The sequence below is a fragment of the Nannospalax galili genome, unplaced genomic scaffold, assembly GCF_000622305.1.
Source record: "Nannospalax galili isolate Female #2095 unplaced genomic scaffold, S.galili_v1.0 scaffold237, whole genome shotgun sequence".
NCBI lineage: Eukaryota > Metazoa > Chordata > Mammalia > Rodentia > Spalacidae > Nannospalax > Nannospalax galili.
This window is the reverse complement of record NW_008339924.1, coordinates 943,676-956,080: the sequence shown is the minus strand read 5'-3', so window position 1 is coordinate 956,080 and position 12,405 is coordinate 943,676. Positions and strand designations below refer to the sequence as shown.

General features: G+C 48.1%; 1 protein-coding gene across 5 annotated transcripts in view; it reads left to right on the top strand.

Moving 5' to 3' along the window:
• Positions 1-12,405, top strand: part of Brd1 (bromodomain containing 1) — a 53,377-nt gene that overhangs the window by 28,462 nt on the left and 12,510 nt on the right. For 2 of the 5 annotated variants that reach the window (XM_008834711.3, XM_029564333.1), the window contains exons 5-8: positions 91-219; positions 954-1,266; positions 4,500-4,760; positions 10,261-10,758. In XM_008834711.3, the coding sequence (XP_008832933.1) occupies positions 91-219; positions 954-1,266; positions 4,500-4,760; positions 10,261-10,758 (1,201 nt within the window). The remainder of the gene's footprint in view (positions 1-90; positions 220-953; positions 1,267-4,499; positions 4,761-10,260; positions 10,759-12,405) is intronic. The other 3 variants (XR_003849799.1, XM_008834712.3, XM_029564334.1) reach the window with 3 other exon arrangements.

The window sequence follows — 12,405 nt, the reverse complement described above, 5'->3', positions numbered from 1 at the left end:
GATGGTTGGAGTGTCACAGTGGGAGGTGCCCTGACCCTCGGGAGGGTGTACCCGTTGTCCTCTAGACACAGTGTGTGCTGTTGTTGGCAGGTGAAGGTGGAGCAGATGGCTATGGAGCTGCGGCTGACCCCGCTGACTGTGCTGCTGCGCTCAGTGCTGGAGCAGCTGCAGGAGAAGGACCCTGCAAAGATCTTCGCCCAGCCCGTGAGTCTGAAGGAGGTGCGTGTCGTCATGGCGCCCTGTCTGTTTCATGTATGCCTCTGGATCTGCGCTGCTTGTTTGACTAAATGTGTAACTAGGGAGAGCATTCTTTTTTTTTTCAATTTTTGTTTTAAAATTTTTTAAATCTAAATTTTTTATTTTTATTTTGTGTGTATGAATGTATCGCCTGCATGTTCGTGAGTGCACCCATGTCGTGCAGTGCCACGGAGGTCAGAAGAGGGCCTCAGATTCCCAAGGGAGAGCATTCTTAATTCTCGTGATTAGCTAATGACTATTGTTTAATAATTTAATTAATATTTAATTAGAGAAGGTGTTTTATTATAAAGTATTGAAAAATGTCTGAGTGAGAAGCTCCACTCAGAACTCAGCCACTGGTGTTAGCCCTGGGGATGTCCTTTAGTTAGAGAGATTGGGTTCCTGTGAAGATTGGGCTGAGGCTAGATGTGCTAGCAGCACTCTGGAGACTGAGGCAGGCAGATCTCTGTGAATTTGAGGTCAGCCTGGTCTGCGTAGTGAGTTCCAGGTCAGCGAGGGATACATAGTAAGACCTTGTCTAGAAAGGGGGGGATGGGGGGGAGGGGAAGGGCGGGAGATACTGGCCTTAGATTGGACTGGCTTAGTGTTGTCATGTGAAAATAGTCTGGGGTATGTGTGATTGGTTATGTAGATAATACAGACTAAGTTGTAATCCTGTTTTGGTTTGTAAATGTTATTTTCCTTCTTAAAATTAGGTACCAGATTATTTGGATCACATTAAACACCCTATGGACTTTGCTACAATGAGGAAACGGCTAGAAGCTCAAGGGTATAAAAACCTCCATGCGTTTGAGGAGGATTTTAATCTCATTGTAGATAACTGCATGAAGTACAATGCCAAGGACACCGTGTTTTATAGAGCCGCAGTGAGGCTGCGAGATCAGGGAGGTGTTGTTTTGAGGCAGGCCCGGCGTGAGGTGGACAGCATCGGCCTGGAAGAGGCCTCAGGAATGCACCTGCCTGAGCGGCCTGTCGTGGCCCCTCGGCGGCCTTTCTCCTGGGAAGATGGTAAGAATCCAGCATCACCTCCGGGAAGATGGGAGGTTGTTCTTTCCAGCAGACAGTGCAGAGTTCTTAGGATTCCGACATGTGCTCAGTGTAAACATTACTGAGGGGAGACCCTGTTTACTTTTATTCTTTAACCTAGTGTGTGTTGTACACTCATCATACCTCACTTGGGCTACAGCGGCACAGATGTCAGTTTGAACTCAGACCTAGATGATTTGGTCTAAGAGGGCAGTGTGGGTTGGGGCTTGGCTTCCTAAGGAGGTTTTGTAGCGAGAAGACAGGTGTTGGTATTTGGGTTTCAGCTAAGAAACCAAAGCAGACACTGTCGTCCTTGCTCTGCGTCTCTCCCTGAAAGGCTTGTGCATGTTCATAGAGGACCTGGCTGTGGCCCTTCCCCAAGGCTCTGCCTGATCCTCCAGCACTTCAGTGTGGGACTGTACTTCTCTGGTCCCACCACCTGGCACATGCTGTGCTGTTCCTTATCGATGTCTTCCTCCAAGTGATTACTGGAAGCTTCTTGGCCCTTTTGTATTTGTTGAGTGAGAGAATGCTCACATGGTGAGTGGTTGGTCTTGGAGCATGGTTTTTCTGTATTCAAAATTATTACCAAACCTAAGGTCCTGTGTTGTGTTTCGACTGGTCTTTTCTCCTGCTCCTCACTGCTCAGGAAAGTGTTGGGATTGGACTGACTGTGCGTTACCCTGGCCTCCCCTCTGCTTCACATCCAGCAGTCACTGTCTTGACTCTTCCCGCTGCTTCTTCACTGGGCTCCAGTTGTAGCGTAGCAAAGAGGCAGGGCCCTTGGAGGCCCTCCGACTTCTGGCTTCCTGTATCTGGTCCAGAGGGACTGTCTTTTTTTCATTACATCTGTGGGCATACGGGATAGATGGAACTCTATTTTTTTTTTTCTCTCTCTTCTTTTTATATTGTATTATTTTTATTTATTTTATGTGTATGAGTGTATTGCCTGCATGTATGTAAGTGCCACCCATGTTGTACAGTGCTCACAGAGTCCAGAAGAGGGCATCAGATCCCCTGGAACTGGAGTTAGAGATGGTTGTTAGCTGCCATGTGGGTGCTGGGAACTGAACCCGGGTCCTCTCCCAAGAGCAGCCAGTGCTCTTAACTGCTGAGTCAGTGCTCCAGCCCCTGGAACTTTTTTCAGGACAGGAATATATCTGTATTTTTTTGTCTCTAATTTCAAGTATAAGGTCTTGTAGAAAATTGGGAAGTAGAGCTGGGTGTGATGGCACATATCTGTAGTCCTAGCATGCAGGAGGTTGAGGCAGGAAGACTGTGACAAGTTCAAGGTCAACTTGGACTGTGGCAATTTCTAGGCTAGCCTGGGTTACATAGTGAGACCCTGCCTCAAAATCAAAACCAATCTAAAGAAACAAAATTATAAAATAAACACATGAGTGCTGAACATGTAGCTTAGTTGGTAGAGTGCTTTTCCAGCATAGACCACGGTGGTGCACATCTCCCATCCCCACCATTGAGCATTGGAGGCATGAGGATCAGAAGTTAAGAGTCATCTTAACTATTAGTAAGTTAAGCCAGTCTGGGGTACATGAGACCCTGTCTGAGAACACACACACCCAGAGCTTATAGCTCTCTGCAAACCTAGGTTGTCTTGTCAGGTCAGTGCCATCCTGGGCTGAGATGTTCCCTAGTTGTCCTTGTTAGAGCTGAGTCTGATAGCCACTACCGTTGTGGAGTGATCTCAGTCCTTCATGTCCATCTATGACCACTTCTCCAGCCTGTGTGGGAATAGAGGCTATGGCTCCAGCCTTCCCTGACTAGCCATGGACACTTTGATAGCGATTGGCCTTAGTAGACAGACTGCTCCGAGTGGTGGTGTCTGCCCTTACTAGCAGAGGTCCCCAATGATACCTGGGAGCCTTTGACCCCGTAGCTTTTGATTCTCACTATCTCCAGGTCCTCCCACCTGGGTACAGGAGCTCTCTGAATGGACAGGTCTTGGAAGCCTCAGAGTTGGTGCCTTTAAGAAAAAGGACTGTGCTGTTGCTAAATAAATTTCTATGCCAGGCTTTTTGCTAAAGAGGAAAGTAAGAATGGGAAGTCCTAATTCATTTCTTTCTCAGTGGTTGAGTTAGGAAGAAAGGGTGACCCGTTGGTAGGGCCAGCTCCCGGGCACCTCTGCCACTGTCCTGAGCCTTGCTATAATGGAGATGTTGCGATCCTCTGTTGAAAAAGAAGCAGACAACCTGGGCATGGTGGCTCATGATTATAATTCCAGTATCCAGGAGGATTGCAAGTTTGAGGCTGGCCTGGGCTACCTAATGAGGTGCTCTCTTGGCAATCAAAAGAAATGGGCCTTGAAAAACTGGTTGTGTGTGTGTGTGTGTGTGCTACAAATTAAAGAATGTTTACTCGAATGCAGTTGTGGTAGTAGCTGTGAGGTTTTGTTTGAGGTGGTGTGACTCCAAGCCTTGAGTTGGCAAATTGTGCCATTTTTGCTCAGGTCCCAGAGCTTGTGCTGTTGGGTATAGACAAACTGCTCCAGCAGGACTTGGGTTCTCAGCCGGCCCTTTGGTTTACACACATCTGCCCTACTCCATGTCGCTCCTGTTATCCTTCTTCCTCCTGCTTTTATCTTCACATAGCTTGAAGACGAGTTCATTTGGCCATTTCACTAAGTTAAGGTAACTTTATATGTTTTGGTGAAACTTTGAAAGTTTGGGGACTTCTAGAGTAAATATGTCTGTAATTCAGGAAGATCTGTGAACTCAGTTTCAACAATGCATGTGATGATTTCTGTGTGAATACTCACCCAGGACCGCATTAGTGATGTCGAGACAGGCCGACGTTAGCGTGTCTGTCCACTCATTTCTCTTGACGTTTCATCTGTGTTTCTGTGCTGGTGGAGCTCATGCATCTCTGGTGGTCTTTGTGCCCCTTACTTGGAATGGACTTGTCTGTATAGCAAGACGGAGTTGTATGTGATACCTTCATACCCTCGGCTGTGGCCACCCTGTCCCTTTGTGTCCAGCTGGCTGTGGGCTCAGAAATTCTCCTTGAGGAGTGACCTGTTTCCTTTTGGCAACAGCTTCTCATGGGTTCAGGTTGAGGGTGGAGGAGGGGACTGTGCATGGTCTCCTGGCCACTCTGGGGTGTTGCCCCTGGGCAGACTAAAGGACAGTTAGGACAGTGTGCTAGTCTTCAAGGTGCCCAAGGATCAGATGACTAATGATGCCTGTCCCTTGGTTCAGTGGACAGGTTGCTGGACCCGGCTAACAGGGCTCACATGGGCTTGGAGGAGCAGCTGCGAGAACTGCTGGACAAGCTGGACCTCACCTGCTCCATGAAGTCCAGCGGCTCCCGGAGCAAACGGGCCAAACTGCTCAAAAAAGAGATTGCTGTTCTTCGAAACAAGCTGAGCCAGCAGCACAACCAATCCCCACCCACGGGGCCAGGTACAGGAGGCTTTGAAGATGCTGCTGCTCCACTGGGGCCAGACACAGGGGAGGAAGGTAAGCATGACGGGTGTGGGGAGAGCCACACTTACACGTTCAGGTGCCTCATCAGCCATAACGGTGCTCTGTTGTCACCACTAATGTAGGTTTTGAAGTTCATAGAACTCTGGTCATGGAGTGTTCCCACTGGGTTTTTGTTTCTTTAGAAAGGACATTCTGCTTTGGGCTGTCCTGTCATTTGGCACTTAGTTTACAACCTTTAAGGCATGGAGTGCGAATTTTTTTTTTTTTTTTTTAAAGCTTGAGCCTGAAAAGCTTTTAAAACAATAGTTTAGAGATGATACTGTGTTGAAAGTGTTTGTTGTGCTTTGTAAATTGAGGGACAGCTAGATGTTAGATGGTTAGACAGCTTTTTAGGAACTTGTTGTGTGTGTGTGGGCGGGGGGCAGAGGACAACTCTCAGAACTTAGTTTTCTCCTGGCACCTTCTGTGATCCAGGGATTGATCTCATGTGGTCAGCCCTTAAGCAGGTGCTTCCGTTTTGTAAGCCAGCTTGCTGACCCTCTGGTAGCTTTTTGAAGGACTTGTGAAAGATGATTACTGTTAAGTGTTCCTCTATCCTGGGCTGTAAAGGGCAGGAAGGGGACTCAGATGCTTCCTAGCACAGGCCAACTCCCAGACTCCTCAGCAGCCTGGAGTCCTTGATACACCCTCTTGTCCTAACACCATTGAGTGACATCTGGGGAAAGAGCTGGGCAGTGTGATGTTAGGATGGGTGGGGCAAAATACAGAAGCGGCCTGTCTGTCCAGTGGGAAAGACATGCACAGCGACAGGGTCATCATGGAACCTTTGTGTGTGTGCATCTAGTTGTAGAGTTTAGAGGTGCAAACCACTTTGATGTGGAGAACAGTAGCTTCTGTTACTCCACTCACAGTCACATGTCAGTTCCATGAAGTAGATGGTAGAGACCTGCTCCTGCCACTGTGGTTAGGGTTAGCTGCAGTACCTCTGTGTGTCTCTCCTGGCCTATCCAGTAGGAGTAGAATATTATAATGAGACAGGCACGATTGTAGTTTGCTTGTTGAGCCTTCTGTGTTGGTAGGTGTGGCCCTGCCCTGCTTCAGTGGCATGCTTTCAGGGTGTGCGTGTGCTAGTCAGTCTCATTTGGTGATGGCCTTGTAGCCCCTCTTTTCCCTCCTCTGAACGCTCCTTTTATAGGTTGTTCCAGGTAACCAGCAGAAATCAGGGCCAGTGCCTTCCAGGGTGTCCAGTTTTGTGAATTGCTCACATACCGTGTCTCAACCATTGAGTGACAGGTTTGATTTGCCCACACATTAGAGGCTTTATTCTTGACTGTGTGGTGCTTTTCCTCTGTGCTCTCTCACAGCCTTGATCATAGCACATAGCACTTTTCTGCCTCTTTGGGGTTCTGTGCTGTTCTTTAAGGGGTGTTTGTTCACGAGACCTTTGACAGCCCCACCTGAGATCCTGCTGTTCTTTTATATCCTAGTGGGTCCCAGAGAATGCTTGATTCCCACAGCAACCCTTGGCAGGCTCTTCCTACAGCCAGAGCTGGTTGAGGAGGACTTGTACGCTATTTGTCATAGTTCAGTTGGGGCTTTCCAAGCAGAGAGGCTCACTTTGCAAGGATTTGCTCTTGAAGGAGGCCTGATCTCTTTTCCTGCGCAGCTGTCCTGCCTTTTCACTTCTTTCTCAAAGCTCCCTTGAACAGTGGTGGCTTCACAGGGCTTGGGAACTCTTCCTATATCTCAAGTGTGGTCCCTTCAAGTCCTCTAACCTTGAATGGGAGCCAGCAGTGCCCTTGGAAGATCACATGTGGGTGCTTCGCACTGCTGGGGCCATTTTAGAGAAAGCATACATCTGTGACAGATGCCTGGCCCTCTGCTAGGCTTTGTGTTTAAAACTCAGGAAAAGGTCATTTTCCTTCTAGCCGAGAAGGTGGATGGTGGAGGAGTCAGCCCTACACCCTTTCTGAGGCAGAGCTGTGGAGGTGTTTAGGGCCCCTTAAAGGGATGGAGACGTTAGGGCCCCCTTAAAGGGATGGAATTTCCCAAGTAGAGCCAGACACGAAATGGGAGAATATGAATGTTGGTGTAGACAACAGAAGTCAGTCTATAAATGAGGGCAGTGTGGGTCTAAGAATTGGACACTTAGTTCAGCATGTTCCAAAAGATGTGTCTGTTATTTTCTTGAGAATGGCCACAGAATTTTCACTTGAAAACACTAATTCTGTAATATAAAAGTCTCACTTAAGTTGGAATTAAATAGCACTCACTTATCAGCAGGTTAGTTGTTAGGAACCAGATCTAGACCAGCATCTGAGAAAGGAGATAGGCCCTGGCTCGCTGGGGCAGTGCACGTGGCCTGGCCTGCTGGTCCAAGGGGCAGGATTCTTATCAGGAGGCCCTCTATTGTTGACTTTATGGTTGAAGAATTCCAGCTGGATGAAGGCTGAGGGACACATGGACTTTGGTCATGAAAGCTGTGGGATGAACTTGAGATCTTGGACCTTTATATCCCTTGGGGTTTTAGGAGACAGTGGGGCTTTGGGGAGAGCAGAGTGCATGTGCTGGCAAACGGGCCTTGTACCTTGTCTATGGGTCAATCGTGAGATGAGGTGTGCCTCTCTTGCTGAGGCTCCCAGGGCTAGGTGCAGAGTCTTGGGCACCACTGTTTACACAGCAGTCATGCTCTCCAGCTGTATGCACTCCATCCTGTGAAGAGCAAGGATGGGTGTGTCTGAAAAGCTCAGTGTAAGAATATACATTGAAAGCTCTGCTCCTTCAGAGCTGTGGAGACAGGGAGCAGGAGGAGGTTGGCTGGCGGGACAGTGCAGTTGCTGGAATGTCTCCACACACTGTGCTTTGGTATCTAGTGTTTTCTGTGGTTTTGGTGGAAGCATTTGGTTTGATGTCCAGGTATGTAAGTATTATGGGCAAAAAGGGATCTTAGATTTTTCAGGGAGTGCTGGTCCTGAGTAGACATCTTGGGTGTCTAGCAAGTGGAAACAAGCAGCTTTGTTCCTGTATGTTGTGAGTCCGTCCTGGTCAGGGGACTTGAGCACTGGCATATTTCATGTTCCAGTTGTATGGAACTGGAGTTACCAGACCATTTCTCACGTGCAGTTCAGTAATGTACAGTCAGCAGACAGTGGGCTTTTGAAAGTAATTTTTGAACTTGTATATTAACTGCCAGTAAGATTTCTGCTCAAGGGGCATGATGGTGTTAGTCGTGGGGGCTGGTGCTTCCCCCTGTATTGCTGTGGGGATTTACTCCTCGTGGCGCGTGACAGCCTCAGGTGCTGCTAGTTTTCATCTCATGGTGAGGAGACTGAGTATCAGAGTTTTAGTGGCCCACATGGGCCCCATGGCTACTTGAGGTGGTTTTTCACCTGAGTCACTTAGGGATGACTACATAACCAGGGATAGGGAGCACGGACTGAGCATTGAAGAGACTGGGTGTGCCTGACCATGTAGTCCCTTAGGGGTGGCAGGTTTCTTTTTTTTTTTGTCTTTTTGAGACAGGGTCTCCCTGTAGCCCCAGCTGGCCTGGAACTCACTATGTAGACGACCAGGCTGGCCTTGAACTCACAGAGATCTGCCTGTCCCTGCCTCCTGAGTGCTGGTATTAAAGACGTGCGCCACCACACCAGGAGGGGCGGCCACTTTTGATTAGACGTGGGTAGGGAGGTATGGGCTGTGGTGGAGACCTGGTGTGCAGGGCCAGGAGTATGTCCATTTATTGCTTTGGCAGGAGTGACTGGGAGTTGAGTAGGAGGTGAAAACTGGGTCTTTGGTGCCTCTTAGTCATGGAGAGAATGACTAGGAGCTCAGCAGTATCTAGGGCTCTGGGCAGGAGGCCCCTTTGTGCTGTTTCTGCTGGTTCTATGCTGCCTGGGGCTTAAGAGGCATTTAGGATTAGAGCCTGGTGCTGAGATTTGAGTGGGGATGGAGTTGAGACAGGAGGTAGACTGAAGTATTGCAGTGGAAGAGAGCCTGGCAGTGGTTACCTCCTGAAACCAGCCTGCATGCCAGCCAGCACCAGTAGCTTGTCTTCATGTGCTCGTGTGCCAGGGGATGCCATGCATGATACTGTGCTGCTCCTAGTCCACCTGCTCAGTATTCTGTGTGCTTTGCCAATACTGTGCTTCTAAACTGTTAGTAACCTTAACCACGGGGGGTAGGAAGAATCTAGTCATCACCAACATGCCAGGGATTCAGATCAGCATTTCTACTTCATTGAAATCATAATCTCCAGATACAGATAACTTGGCATGAACTTCATACACCACCTCTCAGTGACTCCTGGATAAAACTTTTAAGCAGAAGACTTCTTAAACAGAATTTTGTTGAGGTCATGCCTCCTCCTTGGCGTGTGGAATCACCTATAACAGTCTTCCACATGCCACACACTGGAGCCCAGAGCCGCCTCATGTCCTCTTAAGTGGGAAGAGTGGCTGTTTGAGGCCTGGTGTTGCTCTCTGTCTTGCTTTGTGCGAAGTTGAGCCTTCGGATAGCTTTTTGGCCCTCATACTCAGAACCTTTGCTTTGAGTTAATTGAACGACCCGGAGATACAAATGAAGCTGTAAGTTGTATAGCTTTTCATTTCCAAAGTGACTTTAGGATTTAAAGCATTATGACCTAGTACAAATGGTTTTGGGGTCGTTTAGTAAAGTCAACCATGCCCAGTGATGACATGTACCACTTTGGGGCTTGCACATTGACGCTCTTGGTTTTCTGTCTTACTTCCTGGAGTCACAGTCTTAGAATCAGTCTTGCTCAGAAAGCCACCCTAACATTTTAGCCCAGCAGGACCTAACGCCACAGTGGGCTTCATGGCTGCCTTGTCCTTGGGATCTTTGTGCCTAAAGATGGACACTCCTCTTCAGAGCTGAACCTAAGATACCAGATCCATATTGGCTCATATTGGTAATTTTTTAGACATCTTTTTTTTGGAGTCACACACCAAAAACAGTTCCCATGCTAGCATTCTGGAGTTCCCATGGATCTGTGTTCAGAGGGGCTCCATGGGAGTCCTTCCCTAGCCACTTCCATTTCCATGTTTGGGCTTTGACTCAAAGAGCCCTAGTCAGGCAGTTTAATATTTGTTTCCTCCTCCTCCTCACCCACCTTGTGGTGCAGTGTAGAGTGCTGTGGGAGCCGTGTAAGGTTCCCTTAGTTCTGTGAGTGTCTTGTGTTCCTCAAGGTAAGTGAACGTTGGTTGCAGAAATTGTTGTGAACTCAGATAATATATTTAATATTGTTGTGTGTGAAATGCTCTTTCACAGTTTTTTCCAGAAAGTAACTTGTGCACCTGGGCCTAGGTCACCAGGGCCCTCAGTCTTTGGATAGGGAAACGCACACAGTGTGACTGACAGCCCTGCAGGGCTACTCACTGCTCAGCAGACCTTTGAGTGTGATGCTTTGTTTCCTTGACTGATTTAGTGTTTTGGTGGACTTCACATTTATAGTAAGTTTTATAATAGATTTTATAATCTTCAGTTTTCAAAATCACTTTATTTATAATTTTTTCAGGAGATAAATCTCCCCCTAAACTTGAACCATCAGATGCATTACCTCTTCCTTCAAACTCGGAGACTAATTCAGAACCACCAACCCTCAAACCAGTAGAACTCAACCCCGAGCAGAGTAAACTATTCAAAAGAGTCACATTTGATAATGAATCACATAGCACTTGCACTCAGAGCGCACTGGTAAGCGGACACCCTCCAGAGCCCACCCTCGCCAGTAGTGGCGATGTGCCTGCGGCGGCGGCCTCCGCAGTGGCGGAGCCATCAAGCGATGTAAACAGACGCACTTCTGTTCTCTTCTGCAAATCGAAAAGTGTAAGCCCCCCAAAGTCTGCCAAGAACACTGAAACCCAGCCAACTTCTCCTCAGCTAGGGACCAAAACCTTTTTGTCTGTAGTCCTTCCAAGGTTGGAGACTCTACTGCAGCCAAGGAAAAGGTCGCGGAGCACTTGTGGAGACTCCGAGGTGGAGGAGGAGTCCCCGGGAAAGCGCCTGGATACAGGTAAATTTCAGGGCCAACCGCCTCTCTAGGGCTCTGGTAACAAAGAACTGGTGCTGAGCTCTGTTTTTGTAGTGTACCCTAATCCCCAGAGATGAAGACAGAAAACGGGTTTTCTTTCAGACTGTGAACTGTTTACAGGCGGTGGCCCTTCGGCCCTTGGCGGCGCTGCGGTGGGGCGTGGGTGGCCCGGTTGTTCCCTTTCTCCTTCCCCTCTGGTTTTTCAAACAGCCAGTGAAACTTCAGATGTGGTTTGATTGAGCACCAACATTGTATTCATGTCTGTGTAAACTGTGGCCCGTGCACGCCTGGCAATTCCAGCTCTCAGGAGGGTCCTGAAGTCAGGACCCCAGGTCTGAACCTGAGCTTTCCATTCCTCTAACAGCTTGTACCCTGGGCTCTGAGAAGAACCTGGCCTCCTGTTACTTGGAACACTGCATAGTGGGTTTAAGGAACGTTTTGTTTGCTCAGGGTTTTGTGTAGCTTGTTAGTGCGCACGCATTGTATTAATACCTGTGAGATTCACTCTCGGGAGCATCTTATTCACTGCTAAGCTACTTTCTTTTAGTCCCTAAAAAATCTTTTAACTTCATTTTTATTTTATGTGTATTGAGTGTTAGGCCTGCATGTGTGTAAGTGCACCCGTGTCATGCAGTGCCCACAGAGGCCAGAAGAGAGTGTCAGATCCCCTGGATGGTTGTTAGCTGCCACGTGGGTACTAGGAATTGAACCTGGGTCTTCTGCAAGAGTAGCCAGTGCTCTTAACTGCTGAACCATTTCTCCAGCCCTAAAAGAATGTATATTTATTTCATGGATTGGGGAAGTGCCATTGTGTGTGTGTGTGTGTGTGTGTGTGTGTGTGTGTGTATGTTGTATGTGTTAAGTCAAAAGGCAACTTGAGGGAGCCAGTTTTCTCCTACTATGTGGATCCATGGGATTGAACTCAGGTAATCAGGCTTAGGAGCAAAGGCCTTTACCTGCTGAGCCATTTCCTAGACCTTATCACTAAGTTTTGATAGCTGAGATGTGTTTCATTGATCAAGATGTTGTCGGGTATACCCATCCCATAGTATCTCCATGAAGCGGCCCTGTGCTGTGCTTGAACAAGTTCTCTTGCAGTTTCCTGTCCTAACCCTCAGATGAAACCCCAGTGGGGGAGGCGGTGTTTGTGCTCTTGAAGAACGACTGTCAGCAGTCCTTTCCATGCCAGGATCTGATCTCCAACATCTGCCTTCTGGATGTGTGGCACATGTCCGTACTTCCGTTTTGGGTCCTGGATCAAAATTTGGTTCCTGTTCCTGATAAGGAACAGTGCATTTCCTTCCGGCTACCCTACGGTTGGGTGTTTTCTTGTTAACATCATCAGGGAGGAACATAGGGCTGGCATAGGTTTTGGTGATGAAGGAATTCTGTCTTTTGGAGCCTTTCCAAGTGGTCATGTCAGAGAATTGGGTGGGCAAGGCCAGGCTTATGACCTCAGCGGGCTGTTGGCTGCTTGTTGTGCCTTTCTCTCTCCATCTGTTCAGTCACCTGGCCTGAAGCACCTTAGATCTTCACACAGAAGAGCTTTTCCTGCTACATGTAATAAACAGTGATTTTTGTTAGCAAAACAATACATTTCTTTTGCGTGTGATCCCCCCCCCCCCGCTC